The 17,004-nt window shown below is 46.6% G+C and overlaps 1 protein-coding gene across 1 annotated transcript in view; it reads left to right on the top strand.

The window, feature by feature from the left end:
• Positions 1-17,004, top strand: part of DYSF (dysferlin) — a gene marked incomplete in the record, with an annotated part of 243,950 nt that overhangs the window by 16,236 nt on the left and 210,710 nt on the right. Inside the window, 2 exon segments of the mRNA XM_027772968.1 lie at positions 11,744-11,799; positions 12,774-12,865. Coding sequence (XP_027628769.1) covers positions 11,744-11,799; positions 12,774-12,865 — 148 coding nt within the window.

The following is a 17,004-nucleotide window of genomic DNA, read 5'->3' as shown; positions in this document are numbered from 1 at the left end:
CGGACACTCTCGCCCGGCCCTCGCCTCCTGTCCTCCCGCTGCACCGTTTCTCGTTCCCACCACCCCTAGACGCCCAGCGCCGCAGAAGACCGCACTAGTGCGCGCCAGGCCTCCGCCCCGGCCCGGCGTGGAGCCCCGGGCTGCGGAGGCTTCGCGGAGCAGGGCCGGGGGCCCCACGTGGGCGCTCAGAGGTGGCACCGAGCGTCTGGTGTCTGTGGCACTTGCATTCCTGGCGGGGACCCGGACCGCGGAGCCCGGACCAGCGCCCCCGCAGGCGCGCTTCTGACCCCTGCCCCGCCCCCGCTCGCCGCAGAGCGTGTCTGGGCGGGGGCCGGAGGGTAGGGTCCGCCCAGCGGGTGTCCGGTGTCCTCCTTGCGGCCTCTCCCAGGCGCTGGTCACTTCTCCGCTGAGGCGCAGCGAGGCGACAGCTCCCTTTTGGCGCAGCTGCCTGCAAGCCGGGCGCTCCCTCGGTGGGTGCCTGCGCCCGGCAATCCCGCTCCCGCCCTGCCCGCGCACCTTCGCGCTCCCGGGGCTGCCGAGCCATGCTGTGCTGCCTGCTCGTGAGGGCCAACAACCTCCCCAATGTGAAGAAGGACCGGCGCAGCGACCCTGTCGCCAGCCTGACTTTTCGAGGTGAGAGGCGGGTGGCCGCGCTCCCACACTCCGGGCGCACCCGATCTTGGTGTGCACTACCGGGTCTGTGGCCTTTCTCTGGCACTAACGCCACTCCAGGCCACAGGTTCTCCCTCTGTAAGCAAGGACAGCAATCCTAGTCGTGACTTTTGCCCAGGGGGCGGCGAGGATGAAACAGACACAAGAAATGCCGTAGGACTTTGACGTTTTGCAAACTGGAAGTGCCCGTAACCTGTCAGCATTATCACGCTTATGAGACTGGATATTTGGTCTTAGAATAACGGAGGGAATAACGGTGGAGTGTTTACTGGGTGATGAGAATGAGGGTGTGTTGGAAGGTGGGTGCAGAAGTTAAGGAAGTATCAGCCACTTGGAGACCGGGCATGTAGACCTTTTGCTTTGGAAGTTGTCTTTATTTCATTCATTCATTCATTCTCTCATGCATCTTTAGGGATGCTGGTCATATTGAATCTGTCACGTCTCTTTAGGGAGGAAAAGGAAGAAGGTGGGATGGATGCGGTCTTGCCACGAGGAATTTTGAGGAGATTGTTCCAAATGCAAGGAGCCTAAGCCCTTCCTGAGGTGCTTGGACTAGAGAGGGTATCTCTGGGGCAGGAAAGGAGCCCCTCCCTTCTCACCAGGCACCCTTCACCTCCAACTTCCAGGCAGAATTCCCACAGGGAGGGGTGTCTCAGGAGGGGAAAAGGAAGAGGAAGAATCTGTCAAAAGTAAGAGAAGGAACAATAGTTGTGAGTCAGGCCCCCAGCTCTGCAGAGAAAGATAAATAAGGAGAGGAGAGGTTTCCTTGCAGCCAGGAGCCGTACTCGGTGGCTTTGTGGAGCTGGAGATACATGTGTGCCACAATGGATCACCAGATGTAGATGGCAAGGTGGCTGGTACTTGCGTGAGGTTTGAAATGGGGGTGGGGGGAATACCGAGGGGGCTTTTTAGCTCCGACCCCTGATCGCCATCATATCCCAATAACTTGACACTAATGACGGGTGAGAGACACCAGCTGACCCAGCGAGGCCCACGTGTAGCTTTACTGCTTCATTAGGGGACCATTTGCATTTATTCTTCTTTTGAAAAGTGTGATTGAACAGTTTAGAAACTCTTGTTATTTTCATTGATTGGTGACATGCCTGGGTGTTCACTCTGCAGTAGAGACTTCTCAACAGGGTCCTTAGTTCTCCCTGGCCCATCTCATGCTCTCTAAGCCTTCGCTGTGTAGGAGTTGTGGGACCACCATTCACTGCAAAGACATCCCTTAAGAGCACTCAGCCCTGAGGCCCACTTCAGCCTAGGATTCTCAGATGCTTTGAAACTCTCCTGGGTCTGTTTACAGTTCTTTCTCCGGTTCTGTAGCAGTCCTGAGGTGGATACGAGTAGCCTCATTCTGCAGGTAGGGAAGTAGAACCGCAGGGAAGTTGAAGGAAGTGTCCAGGTCGGTGGTCATGGCAGGAAGCTACCACTGCCTGGAGTGGGCTCTGCCCTTGAATCAGGCAGGTGACAAATCTGCCAAGGCTCCCCTTGACTGTTGCCCTGGCTCGGGTGGAATGAGCACATGTAGCTGCTGCTCTCCCCACACATCTGTATTCCCCTCCCTTTATAATGCCTCACTCTGGGCACTATGGACACTCAGGTGCCCCTAGGAAACTGAAGTGTAATAGAATTAACATCTTCAGCTGGTCAAAGTCTGTCTTTCAAAGTCCCATGGTGATGCCACCTCCTCTAGGAAGGCACTCAGGATTCCCCTGGCTGTTATTAGTTTTCCTAATGTGCACTAGCCGCAACAGGACCTTATTAGAGCTCCTAGTGCACTCGCCCCAGCTGGCTGTGCTCAATGCTCAGCATCAAACTGAACACATTGGTCTCCTTGAGGGCAGCAACCTAGCGGCCAGTCTTATTTATTCTTCAGAATGTAGGTGCTCTATAGTGTCTGTACCTTTCTGGTCCAGCCTCTAGTATCAGAATGTCCAGGGCTGAGCACATGTAGGTGCTCTGTAGTGTCTGTACCTTTCTGGTCCAGCCTCTAGACATTCCCTATATGTGTCTAAGAGATTTACTCAGTTTTGGGCTGGATCCTCACTCTTTATTGTGCCTGAGAACTATATGGAGAATATGTTTGAAAAATAAAGTCCCGAGCCAGCCCGTGGTGTGGTGGTGAAGGTGGCTGCATTCCACATGCTCAAGGAAGTATGCTAGGTGCATGATGGGTGTGTGTGTGTTATGTGTGTATGCACATGCATGCTCAAAATCCCAAAAGGAGGGAGAAATGGAGAAGAGGGGATTATGGCATGATTATACCCCATTGGAGATGCTTTCTCACTTTCCCCCTCTCTCTGCCTCTCAATAAGGGTGAATGTAAAAACGAAAACAGATTCCTGGCTCCCATTCCTACAGGTTCTGATCCAGCAGGTCCAGAAAGTGTCCCAAGAATCAGCATTTAACACATGCCTGAGACAGGGCCATTTTGGAGCTACACCTTGAGAAAAACTGGAAGGATGGGGTGACAGGTGAAATGAACGTGCTCCAAGGCATGATTTGTTCTCAATAGAGTTTGGGGCTGAGCTGGTGCTAGGGAGAGAAGCCATTATAATCACACCCAGAACGTACAAAACATCTCAGTGAGAAGTTTCAGCATGTAGCAGTTACATTGCTGGACTCCCACATTGGTGACCATAGTTCGAGTCCCAGACCTGGTGACTTGAAACTCATGCCAGGCGTGTGCGCCAAGTGTGCCCAAGATCCCAGGAGGAGAAGAATGGAGAAGGGATTGTGGTGTGGCCATCCCCCATGGGGGATGATTTTTCACTTTCCCTCTCACTGTCTTTCTTTCTCTTCAGTGAGTGCATGTGCCCCAAGGCAAAAACCTCTTAACACAACACAGCACAACACAACACAACACAACACAACACAAAACCAAACCATTGTCAACCTCCCTGTCTCTTCCTCTTCTAAAGGTTCTCTCTCTGTGGAATGTAGTTCCTCCCCTCCCCCCCTGGCGCTAAGTATAGGTGTTTCTGACAAGTGTGTGGGACGTTTGGGATGTGCAGTCATGGGTGAGAAGCACTGAGCCCTGCCCTCTCATGGCTCAGATGGGCCTGCTTGTGGAGATGCCAGTGGTCCCTACCGAGAGCCTGAAATGTAGGGGCCTGGGCCGGGGCTGGCCTCGCTTGCCTCGCAGTTGTTGCCTGAGCATTCCAGCCTCAGATGTAATTTCAGGACCTGCCTCCCAAAATAGACGATGAGCTCTGGGAGGCTGGACTTTGAGGGCACTTTTTTTTTTTTTTTTTTCCTGTTTAAGGGTAGAGGCTATTCATGTATACTGGTCATTCCTTTGTTCTTGTATCAATTAATTAATTTGTTAACTAAAAATGCCAGGAGTAATTGAGCCATGGTAGATATTTTTGACCGATTCTTTGCGTGAATGAGCAGTTTCATTTCCTATCGCATTTGGTCATCCGTACCTCTCTTCTGCCCTGCTCGTCTTCCATCCTGTAATGTGGTTATTTATATCCTCTGTTCATGCATGTAGTTTATTGAAGAAATATTTGTTGAGCACCTACTAGGTCCCTAGGGCCGCTCTTAGTGCTGAGATGTATCCAGGAATAGAGCCTGATCTTCATTGCTTTGGAGCATCAATGTTTTATTTCCTTGAAGGCCAGATCTGTTGTGTTCCCACTTAGTGAATTTCTCTTTTCTTTTTCTCTTCTTTCTTTTCGTTTTTATTTCTTTTCTTCCTTTCCTTTCCCCTCCTTTTACTTCTTTTTCCTTTTCTTTTTTGTTTTCCAGAGGATGTATGCACTTTCTAGAGAGAGAGAAAGAGACAGAGAGAGAGAGAGAGAGAAGAGAGAGAGAACTCCCTCTCTCCCCAGTGGACCCAGAGGAATCTCCTCTCCTCCATTTCTTCATCCTGTCAGGATTTGGGACACGCATACACACGCACATGGCCAGTGTGCTTTTCAGGCTCTCGGGCCAAGTTTCAAACTGCAATCAACCATGTGGCATTTGGTTCCCTTAACCACAGGCTACAGGATTGGCCCCTACTTGGTGAAGTTCTGTCCTTCCCCACCAGACTCACCAGTCAGGAACCCAGCAGCCATTACGGACCCTCCCTTCTTCCTCATTCCTTCCCATCCTGTCTTCCTCCCCAACTTTCTCCAGCCTCTCCCCTTTTCCTCCCTTTTATCTTCTGAGGTTCTCGAGATTCTGAGCAGGAGCCTTTGTTTAACTTTTGTTTTTGATTGTTTTAATTTTTTGTCTTGTGGTAGAAGTTTTCCTCAAATGTCTGGAAATTCTTGCTTGTGTGTTTACATTTAAGAAGAAAGCACTCGGGCTTCTGGTTTCCCAGAACCATCTGTCTTAGTCTGTTGGTGCTGCTAACCCAAGACTAGATGATTTATAAGAAAACTAGAGATTTATTAGTTAAACTAGAGATTTATTAGTACAAATTGTTATTAGTAAAGTGATTCTAGTGACTGGGAAGTCCACCGTCCTCATACAACAGAGGAAAGTAGCACTTTCAGTAGAGCAGGGCACGGTCTGTATCCATGAGTTTCCCTCTCTTATTCTGATCACATTCCTGTTTATAAACCCACCATGATGGAGCCCCACTCTAATGACTTCATCATACCAAAAGGCCTCACCCTGGGGCCTTGGCGAAGAGATTAAGTTTTCTCTTAATGCCTTTATAATATAATCAAGTTCTGGGGGACATCCAAACTGTAGCACCATCTTGAAGTAAAATAGTCCAGACTCACCCCTGTAGGGAAGGTAGGCTGAGGGAAGCCCCGGACCCTCTAAACCTGGGTGTTTAAACAGTAAAAGTGACTTTAAGACAGTGAAAATACCTTTTTGCTTTTCTTTTATAAGCATAATAGGTACTCTCTGTGAAAGAGGACAGATTACAGAAAGGCATGAACCCAAAATAAAAAATGGCCCTTTATTCTACCACTTTGAATGAACTTGTTAGCAACTTGACATATTTCCTCCAAGAATCTTTTCTCTCTAAAAAAAAAAAACAAAACAGTTTAATTCTGAAGTTTAACACACAAGTAGTGTCCATAAAATTTAAGTGTCCAATTTAGTGCAGTGTCTCTCAACTGGAGGCAGTTTTACTCTGCAGAGGACAGTTGGCAATGTCTGGAGACATTTTGTGTTGTTGCCAACGAGGACAACGAGGTGCTTGGTGAAGGGTTACTACTGGCATCTAGTGGGTAGAGGCCAGGGATGCTGTTAAACATCCTACAACCTCAGGACAGTTCCCTCAACACCCACAACAAATGTTTGTTTGGCCTAAACTATTTTTTTTTTTTGGAGAGGTTTTTGCTAATAGGGCATGTGTGCTCAACAGAAAGCAGAAAGATAGGAAGAGACAGAGAGAGAAAGCGAGAAATCACGCGCCCCCCCCCCCGGGGGTGGGGAGAAGGCCTAAACTATTAAGAGTGCTGAGGTTGAGAAACTCTTCTTTAAGGACTGCATTATAAAGAAAGCATCTAATAGCATAGAAGGTCAAGAAATAGAACTTTGCTGGCCCCACCCCTGCCCTGGAAGTCCCAGATTACTTGCCTTTGTTTCTAGAGGTAATCTCATTCCAGATTTTTCACCATGTGTTTGTATATTTGCGTTTTTTGCTCAGAAATAAACTAGGGGCATTTTTCTATGTCAGTAAACGTTCTTCTGCATAACCTTTAAAATGATTAGCATAGTATTTTATTACTGCTATATAGGCAGTACTGTAATGCATTCAATCACATATTGATGAATATTTAGATTGTATAAAATTTTTAAATATTTATACCCAATACTTAACTTATACTGTCACTGTTACAAATATCCTGGTGATTAAATTTTTGCCTACATATTTAGTTTAATTATTTCCTTTGTGTAAATACTAGAAGTAGAACTGCTGTGTCTGTGTCAGAGGAAATGGATGTATTTAAGGCTTTGTTACATTTCCCAAATTGTTCTTCTGAGTGTATCAACTTAACCCTCCTGTGAGCCAACTATGAGGGTTTCTTTTCTTTTTTCTTTTTTTTTTCCTATTTTAAAAATTATTTTATTTTATTTTACTGTGTAACAGGCACTACAGACAAAGATATGACTAAGGCTTTTTTTCTTTTCTTTTTTTCTTGTTAAAAAAGATATAATTATATTAAGTTACTCTACACATTACAGCAGAATACTGGCACTTAATACTATGAGCAGAAGCATGCCAAACTGCCTACAGCCTTGTGATTGTACTATTAAAATGTCATTTTTGGCAGCCTTCCATATTATTATTATTATTATTATTATTATTTTATTTATCTTTTTTACTTACATTTTTTAATACATCCAATCACATTATTTAGCTTACAAGGTGATCATTTTAATATGTGAACATTTCTTCCCGGTCGAGTTGATCAAAATATAACAACACTACCTCCCTGTCTCAACAATGCTGTCTTCATATCCCTCCTTCAAATGTTTTTCCCCAGGTCCCACTCCTCCACACACACCACATCTGGCATTCATGTCCACCTCTTGTGTTTGTACATCCTTTAGCCCGTCCGTTTCAGTGATAGAGTGCGGACATTTGGTATATACTAAGTGGGGATATACAGTGACTCTCCTTCATAGCCTGGCTTGCTTCACTCAGCAGTAAATCTTCCATATTCTTCCACTTTCTGTCAAAAGCCAGGGTTTTATTGTTCTTAATGGCTGAATAGTATTCCATAGAGTATATGTGCCACAGTTTTTCAATCCATTTAGCCGTACGGGGGCAAGAGGGTTTATTTTCTTATAGTCACATTAACACAAAACAGTATCATGCAATCTCAGTTTCTTAAGGTTCAGATGATATTTGTGATATATTTTATTATTATTATCTATTAGTATTTATTTCTTACTGAGTTACTTACTTTATAATTTGTCCATTTGGGAGGGGAGTGTATGTCTTTTCTTAATTAGTTGCAAGTGCTCTTTATGCATTAAGAATATTATCATTTTATCATAAATGTTTTTAATATGTTTTCCAGTTCTATTTGTTTATTTGTTTGTTTAAAGACAGAGTCTTGCTATGTTGCCCAGGCTGATCTTGAACTCACAATCCTACTGCCTCATGTTAGTTTGTTTTAGTTGACAAATAAAATATGTACATAAATCTCTTCCCCAGTCTTAACTGGGCTTTTGAGTGTAAAGATTACCTCTCTCAGAAAGCCCTTTGCCACAGCTATATCACCACCCTGACCTTCCTGGTAGCTTTATCCCTGGACCTTGTGGTTTCAGCTGGATTTAGAAAGATGGTGATTGGGGGAGCTCGAAGGGAAGAAGAGCATTAAGCATGGACACCCCCACTCCCCCTGCCCAGCCCCTAGTGTCCACTCTTTTACTTTCTGCCTTTATAATTTTGGCTTCACCAGATACCTCATATAAGTGGACTCATACAATGTTTGCCTCTTTGTGATTGGCTGAGGCATTCAGTCTGGAGGAACCCCAGGGCTTCAGTGGGGTTCTCAGGGACACCTGCTGGCCTCAGTTCTGCAGAGCAGTCTGGGATTTGGGCACAATCCCCTTCCTCAGCATGGCCCCTGAGTTCTCTGGTCTCTGTAGCTGTTCATTCTGTTCAATTACACACATAAAGCCATGTCTCTCAAGGCCAGAATGAACGATTATGAACAGGATGGATCTAAATCATGATGAGGAAGGAACTATTTTATGAACTGTTTCCCAATTAACAATGTGCCATTTACAGACACCCATTCCTTGGTGTCTGTAAATCGTGTGATTGTGCCGGGATAATGTTTTATTTCTTTCTTGCTCCTCCTTGGGGCTGTAGCACCCATCAGTGACCTCTCATTTTATATCATCCAGAGGGTCCCAGAGTTGGCTCCTCACCAGAACTTAGTGAGATTTCATTGAAGACCTTTGTTCTCATCATCACAAAAAGTAGGACGTGGAAAATGATTAAAGGACACTTAGCACAGGGGTTGGCACACAGATATTGGCCAATTAGTGCTAGCTAGCTAGAAGCACCAGGAAATGAGTTTGTGGGTGGATGCCTCTAGAGAAGCTGCAGATGGAATTTTCCATGTTGCTCCTGGAGGTCACAGGAAGCTGATCTGTGATAGGGGAGGGAAGTGGACACTTAGCTTGCATCTTGAGTCCCTTATACCCCTGTGCAATAGATAATCTTATCATTACCAATTTGCTGTGGAGGGAGCAAGGCCTTGAAATCATATAATCCCTAACTAAGACTGCATTGTGGAAGCTGTTATTTGAATGACTCTAAAGCCATGTGCCTAAACTTGTTAGAGCCAAACCAATGGGGCCCACAAGAGAGTTCAGAGTTGTTCAGCCAGGCAGGTCTGGATCAGCATCGAGAAGAGATCTGGTGCCCTTTAAGGCTACCTCCTTCATATCGTGCCCCTTCATCCCCTCTGTCCATTGACATAGAGACATACCATTAATGAAGTGTTATAGTGTTACCTGAGAATAGTGATTTGGAAGTGAACTTGTAGCCAACTTGAGATAGGAAATGACCATTCATTCATTCAACACCCAATTGCCAAGCACTTTGCTATATGCCAGGGTTGCTAATGCAAATGAGGCTGGTGTCTACTTTCTGGAACTCAGCTCAGTTAGGTTTAGAAGCACGCTGCTGTTCTGCTGTTCTCCCCAATACAGGTTGCTTGGGGAGCACCACAGACAGACAGCTATCTCTGGTAGTGAAGTAATGGGAGGCTTATCAGAGGAAGGACAGCATAGCTGGGTATTAAAGAATCAGCAATTCACTAGATGCATCAGAGTGGGGCACAGGGGGAAGAGAAAGAATTTGAATGCATATTGAGGGGTGTGCCAGGCACCTCACAAACCTTGTTTTGTTTAATTTTCATGACAGTCCCTTGTGGAGGTATTATTCTGATCTTAGAGATATGGACATTGAAGCTGAAAAATTAAATACATATCCTCAGAGGTTCTTAAACTGTGATACATGGATCCTGTGGAAAATCCCAAGACCTTTTGAGCAGGTCAGAAAGACCAAAGCTGAGCTGTGATAGATGGGGGCTGGGAACACAACAACATAAGAGCTGTTTGCCTTTTTCACTGAGTTGGCATTTGCATGATGGTACAATAGCTAAGGGAGGAAACTCCTGGTACCCTAGTCAAAGCCTTGGCACCAAGTTGTACTTGTTTCTTTACATCCCATGAACTCACAGCTTACCACCACCACCTAAAACAAAAGGCCAGTTTTATTGAAGAATGTCTGTGATGAATCAGTAAAATTTTTCATTTTAATCAAGTTCACATACTTGTAATATTTGGTGGGAAGCACATATAGAGTACTTCTGCTGCAGTAGTGAACTTGGAATAGGAAATGACCATTCTTTCCTGTCATGATCATTGAGAAAATGATCATCACAGGAAAAAGCACTTGAATGACTGCTTGAGTTACAAACCCAACTAGCCCTATTTTTTTTTAAGAATACTTTTGTTTTTTAAAAGAGGTTTTCACCTTAGAGCATATGCACTCACCAGAAAGAGAGAGAGAGAGACAAAGACTGTGAGGAAGAAAGTGAGAAATCACCCCCTGGGAGTATGGTCATGCCATAATCCCTTTTCCATTCTCCCCCCAGGATCTTGGGCACATAAGCACATGCACCTAGCATGATTTTGAAGCCACTGGGTCCAGGAGTCAAACTGTGGTTGACTGTGTGGGAGTCTAGCACCTTATCCATTACATCACCTGCTGCCTCTGGATTAACACTTCTGATCATCTACCAAGCACCCAATCACATTCATTCCTGATATTTACCCTACTTACTGGAATAGTCAGACATGTGATTTCTATCTTTTTTTTTTAAAGAAGACTCTTTTTTTTTCCCTGAAATATTTTATTTAACTTGTATTTATTTTAATTTGACCAGAAAAGGACAGAGCGAGAGAGAGAGAGAGAGGGAAAGTGAGAAAGCAAGTCACCAGGTCTGGGACTTGAACCATGGTCAGCCATGTGGGAGTCCAGCACCCTTAACCACCACATCATCTGCTGGCCTCTTCTTAATATAAAGCACTGAAGAGCAAAGCTTAAACACCTTCTCTTCTTCTTTGGCAACCTCAAGGGCTCTTTCTCTTCATGGGTAAATATATTTTCGTGGAAAGATGGGTCTCACCCTGCTGGACTTGCTAGGACCCTCCACCCTCTGATCCCTCAGTCTAGTCAGTGGTGGAGGGAGGCCAGAAGCTCTGTCCAACTCCTTATTTTGAGGGTTACCCAAAGAGAAGAATGCACTTGTCTGGTCATGAAAGGGTCCAGTGACTGCCACTCAGAGCTCTTCCTCTTCACTCTGCTCTTTGTGAAAGTGATCTCTTCAAAGCCTTGGAGGGGCAGGTGGATTTTGTTTAAATGGAGGTAAAATTCATATACCATAATTTTCACCATTTTAATAATTTGATTTATTTATTATTTAATAATTTATTATTTATTTAAGTTTTTTCATTACATTTCTTTTTTTTTTTTTTTTGGAGAGGTTTTTGCTATAGGGCGTGTGCGCTCGCCAGACAGACTGAGAGAGACAGAGAGACAGAAAGCGAGAAATCACCCCTCCAGGGGAGATGGCCACGCTGCAATCCCTTCTCCTCCATTCTCCTCTCAGGATCTTGGGTACGCACGCACACACGCCCGGTGTGAGTTTAAGCCATCAGGTCCGGGACTCGAACCACAGTTGACTACATGGGAGTCCAGTGACATGGCCATTATGCTAGCTGCTGGTCCCCATTAAATTTATTTTTTATATTGCCAGAAGGTACATTCATTTGCAAAGAGAGAGAGAGAGAGAGAAAGAGAGAAATTGCCGCCAATGGGCCATGATCATGCTGCAATTCCTTCTCCTCCATTTTCCCATGCATGCATACACACACACACACACACACACACACACACACACACACACAAACATGCTCAGTGTGTTTTTCAAGCTTCTGGGGCCAGGATTTGAGTTATGGTCAGCCATGTGAGATCTGGATTCCTTAATCTCGGGGCTGTGGAGCTGGCCCTTAGCATTTTTTATTTGCCTGAAAAGTTAGGGGTAAGACGATCTTTCCATTCTCTCTTTTGTGTCTTTTGTAGGGGTGAAGAAGAGAACCAAAGTAATCAAGAACAGTGTGAACCCTGTGTGGAATGAGGTATGTGAGTTTCTTTACCTCTCTCCTTCCCTCTCTCTTTGTTGCCATTATCTCTGCTGGGACAAGTCAGGGGTGTAGGGGAAGAGGTGGCTTTCTCAGTAGTGTCCTTGAGGAGGGGGAGGGCTGGTGGTCCAGAGTGCTAACAAATCCGGCTCTAGAAACCTGGGAGGAGGGCCAATGGCCTGTCCCACCAGGTGAATGGAGACATCTCCCTATGATGTGAATGTGGCATGGACAAGAGACAACTTTTGGTTGTCTGACAACTCCTGGCATGGACAGGAGATAGGCCTTTGGTTCTCCCAGGCCTGAGCAACAGTAGAGGTGTTTAGAGGCTTTCCTGCCTGCCTTATGTCCCTCACAAGGGCCATTCTTCCTCCCCAAAGCTCATCTGTTCTCTGTGGCCCTGCCTGATTAACCATTTTGTCCTCTGGTTCCCACTGACCTTTGCCCCTCAAACCAAAGAACCTCTGTGGTTCTTTGGAAGCCTTGGCTGTCTTGCTGAGGTGGGGTTAGGGTGAATGGGGGAGCCTTTGCTCTGATGGTTTTGTGGGGCCTCTGGCTGGGTCTACCCAGTGTGTCAGTAACTCATGCTGCCCACCAGGACCTGGCTTCCTAAGAAGTACAGGATGTTCCTCCCTGAGGACTCTGGAGTCACTGGGCATTTACCCAGTTATGCTCCTGGCTTGGCTTCTTGGGATATGTTGGAATTGAATTGGGAGAAGGAGCTGTGAGAGTCTGACCTCCTTTTATCTTCTGCTACCTTTGGCTCTCACTGTTACCTCTGAAGCTGTGGAACTCTGGCATTCATTCATTTATTCATTCATTCATTCATCCAACTATCCATCCATCAATCCATGTATCTGCCGGAAGTATTCATGGATGCCTGCCCAGTGCCCTGGGAGCACCAGGGTAAACAAAACAGTTTCTTCTCCTGAGGAGCCACAGTTTAGACACTTTTTCTCTTTTGCTTCCAGGGCTTTGAGTGGGACCTCAAGGGCATCCCTTTGGACCAGGCCTCCGAGCTTCATGTGGTGGTCAAAGACCATGAGACGATGGGAAGGAACAGGTGAGACTTTGGGGAGGGGCACCATGGCTTGAAAGTAGAGGTAGCGTTGAGGTGGATGTAGGCTCTGGAACCTGGGCACGGAGAGCTGGTGTTTCAATTCAACCTTTATTGAGGATCGCCTCTCTTGGGCCTGGCTCCACGGTGGTCACTGGGGAGAAGCCTGACTGTGGCCTCAGGAACTCAGCTATGGATGAGGCTGAGAGCTGCCTAGGCTGCAAGAGAGGGAAGGCGGCCAGAATCAGGTATCCATGTGTTTGCACAGAGTGTGTGCCCCAGGGAGCAAGGAGGAGAGGCTCACTGGCTCCCGCGTCAGTGTAGAGGCTCATGGGGCGGGTCCTTTCCTCCCTCCCTGCCCTGTCCAGGCTGGGAGGGCAGCAGTCCACTCCAGGAGGCAGGCAGGTAAAGTGAAGCAGTAACTAGCAGGAAGTTACCAAAGAAGGCTTCATGAAAGAGGTAGAACTTGAGGTGAGATTTGTGCTTTAGAAGTCAGTATGGTAATGAGTGATGCTGATGAGATGCTCCTCTGAGGCAGGTTTTGTTGAGTTATTTCTAATGGGGAGGTTTCCAAGCAGGAGCAAAATTATGGTGGCAAAAGCAGACTCCTTCCAGGCAGACAAGGTGTCTCTTCTCTTGCCATCGAGCACTTGGGCCTTGTATATGGTAGGGCAAGAGTGAGCGTGGGCGGGATGAGCCCAGAGAGATGGCGTCTGATGGACATGTTGATCTTGGGTGTGGGTGAGCAGGGAGACAGCCTGGGAGGCTGCACAGTGATGGGCCTTGGATGTCAGGGTAGGAGTTCTGTAGTCCCTGATGGGCACTGCAGAGTGCAGTTGTGTCAGGTGCCAGCAGGTAGTTTCACGCTTCAAGTGCCATTTACCGAGGCCTAGGCTGAAGCATCAGGCATGGGCTAGCTGTTTGGTGACTGGCTCACAGGGGAGCCTTTGTCTGGGAACTGGGTCAGGCAGTGTCTGCGGACTGGAAGCTTGGCTATGTTATCTTGGGGTGGGGGAGGAGAGAGGAGCATTCAGGAACCAAGGCAAGGCCAAGGAGGGTCTCAGGCTGCAAAACACTGGGAAGTTTGGAAGTGTAAATATTTGAGTGAAAAATCTCACTCCCACCATCTCCATGGCTCTGCGGGCCATGGGTGCAGGGTGTGCTGTGTGTGGGGAGGGTAGGACACGTTCACTGGGCCCTCTAAAGGTGGGGCTGCAAGGTGTGGGACCCAGACCTGCTGCTTATGACACCTTGGGTCTATCTGTCCCACTCTGGACCTTCACACCCCCTCATTTGCACAGGGGGCAGGAAAGTTCAGGCTGAGCTGCCTTCCACACAGGTGCTTAGTGGGCGTCAAGGCAGGCTCTAATGAGCATGAGCGGCAGACCTTATGTCAGGGAGGAAGCAACTCTGGACACTGGACAGTCCTCCAAAGCTTCCTGGAGGAGGAAAACTCAGACTGACTTGGAGGCAGGAAATGCTTCGCAGAAGTGAGAAGGGGAGACTATTCTAGGTGTGGAATGTGGAGGGCGGCCGGCTCAGACCTTACAGGTGGGATTGTCTCATGACCTGTGCAGCCCAGTGAGAAGGGGTTATGAGATTGGATTGGTGGGGGCTGTTGATGCCAGGCTGAGGATAAGAGCAGAACTACATAGCTCAGTTTTGCTTAGCTGGGAGGCTGGACTGAGGCACAGTGGTAAAATGCTAGGCTCTGCAAGACTGATTGACATGGGGAGATTTCAGGTTCAAGTCTGGAGACTTCTCTAATACACTGGGTGTACATGTGCCTGTGAGCTGGGGGTGGTTGAGGCTGGGAATGCATTATGGCATGGAGACCGTGTTTGGAGTGCTCTCTCTCTTGCTCATGGAAGAGGGGGAAAAAAGCTTAGTTAAATGCCTGGCTCTGTACTGAGTCTTATATACAAGATCTTTTTCAATCATTTTAGTTTTCCTATTATAATTGTCTTCATTATGAATGGGGAAACTGAGACTCAGAGACTGGGCAGCTTTCCCAAAGCTGGTGACGGCAGAGCTGTGATTAACGGTACACCTTGAGACATGCTAGTAATCCCTGAGGCCTCTGCACCTCGCAGAGGCTCTGGAAGCCCCAGGCAGGGGACTGGGCCATTCTGGAGAGTTCAGTTCCCCTATTGATGTTGGAGCTGAGAGAGTTTAGTGAAGCAAGAGCAGGATGGCCCGGTTACTGCAGGGCACGTGGAGGAAATGCAGGTTTCATTTTCGGTATGCTACTTAGCATTTTTGTGGGCCCTGTGGAGGGTGGGGAGATTTCTAAGACCACAGAGGCAGCATGAGAGGGCCTGGGAACTTTTTTTTTTTTTTTTTTTCCCAATTTGAAGGACCAGGCTGGCCCGTGGGTTGACAGGAGGCTAGGCCACACATGGGCTGTCCTGGCCCTGTGGGTCCAAGGTCACACAGCAGTGGATGCTGGGTGCATGAACCTTGAGGCATATCTATCAGGCGCCATAAAGCTCCTTGGTGCAGCCTGCTTGAAAAAGCTTGGTGAATTCAGTCCCATGGACATTTTAAATTGAACGTCTACTCCCTGAAAACCATTTCCCCATGTGGACAGTTCACCGCGTGGCTATTTTGCTGGGAATCGGTTCCTCAAACATCAGTTTGCAGAATAGCTAACTGACTAAACTTGGCAATTTACCAGGAACTTCATTCCTGTAACTACTTAAATGTGATTTTTGATTTTTCCAAACACTTAGAAATAGTCCAAATTCAATTTTGGATTTCTAGCAATTAAAAATTAAATTTTTGGTTAGTGGATGGTAGAGTAATTAAGGCAGCTGGATCTCACATGGCTGTGTGGTTTTGAGTCTTGGACCTGGCAGTTTGTAAAACAAGCCAGGCACATGTACATGAGTGTCCACCATCCCAAAAGGTGAGATGGAGATAAGATTGTGGTATGGCCAACCTTCATGGAGGTGTTTTCTCACTTTCTATCTCTTTCCATTTCTCTCCAGCAAACACATGCACCCTCTGGCAAAAGTTTAAAAAAATAATTAACTAAATTTAAATGTATATTTATATTTGGGAATATCTGAAGCATATCAGAACGTGTCACTGTCATGGGAAGAGATGATAGAAATTTGGCTTTGGGGCCAGCAGGTGGTATGGTGGTTAAGGTGCTGGACTCCCAGGTGGTATGGTGGTTAAGGTGCTGGCTGTTCAAATCCCAGACCTAGCGGCATGGTTTCTTACTTTCTCTCTCTCTTGGTATCTCTCTCTGGTCAAATTAAACAATAATAATAATAAAAATAAATACAATAAAATAAATAATTTTTTAAAAACAAAGAAATTTGGCTCTGTTCCAGAACCACATGGGCTATGTAGACTCCATGGTAGTTGGCTTGATGTCAGGTGTCTAGGGACGAACCTGTTTGGAGCAGGGGAGGGGGCATAGGGTACCTTGAAATGCCCCCATGATAAGACCTCACATACTTTCACCCTACACAGGAACAGTGACAAAAGATTCACAGACTGGAAGCATGAACAATTCTAAAATTGTAAAACTAAGAATCGTACTAGGAAATGACAAGAACAACACGTGACATTTTAAATTTTGAAAGAAAAAAGGAAAAAGCTTGGTGAATTCAGTCCCATAGACATTTTAAATTGAACGCTTACTCACTTCTCTCACGTCATCTCTGTCTGGCCAGGAAGCAAGTAGGTAAATGATAGTTAGGTGTGATGGTGACAGTTGTCATTAAACTGTCCTCAGGCCTCTCCAGCTGATGGGTTTCTATGAGGGTCCACGGGGTCGTCTTGCAGCCACAGTCTCATTTCCAGGAATCCTAGGCATGCCCTCTGTGAGCTGTCCTGCTGTCCCTGGGGTTCTTCCAGGGAGGCCATCCTAGCCTCCAGTGGTCATTAGCTCTCAGCCTCCCTGTCTAGCCTCCCCACTCCTCTTGACCTCCATCCTCTGCCTCTTCTGTGTCTGACTTTCCACTCAGAGCTTCCCTGTTCTCTTGTTCTCTCCACACTTCTGTAAGATGCCACGTAGTCTTTGCCTTTTCTGGCTCCCATTCCATCTCCTTTGATTCTTTTTTTCCTCTTCCCCTCCTCGATCCCCACCTCCACTCTCCTCTCACTCCCATGACTTTTGGGCACTGCCTCAG

This window comes from Tupaia chinensis, unplaced genomic scaffold (genome assembly GCF_000334495.1).
Source record: "Tupaia chinensis unplaced genomic scaffold, TupChi_1.0 Scaffold000316_1, whole genome shotgun sequence".
Taxonomy (NCBI): domain Eukaryota; kingdom Metazoa; phylum Chordata; class Mammalia; order Scandentia; family Tupaiidae; genus Tupaia; species Tupaia belangeri.
This window is presented reverse-complemented; position numbering and strand designations above follow the sequence as displayed.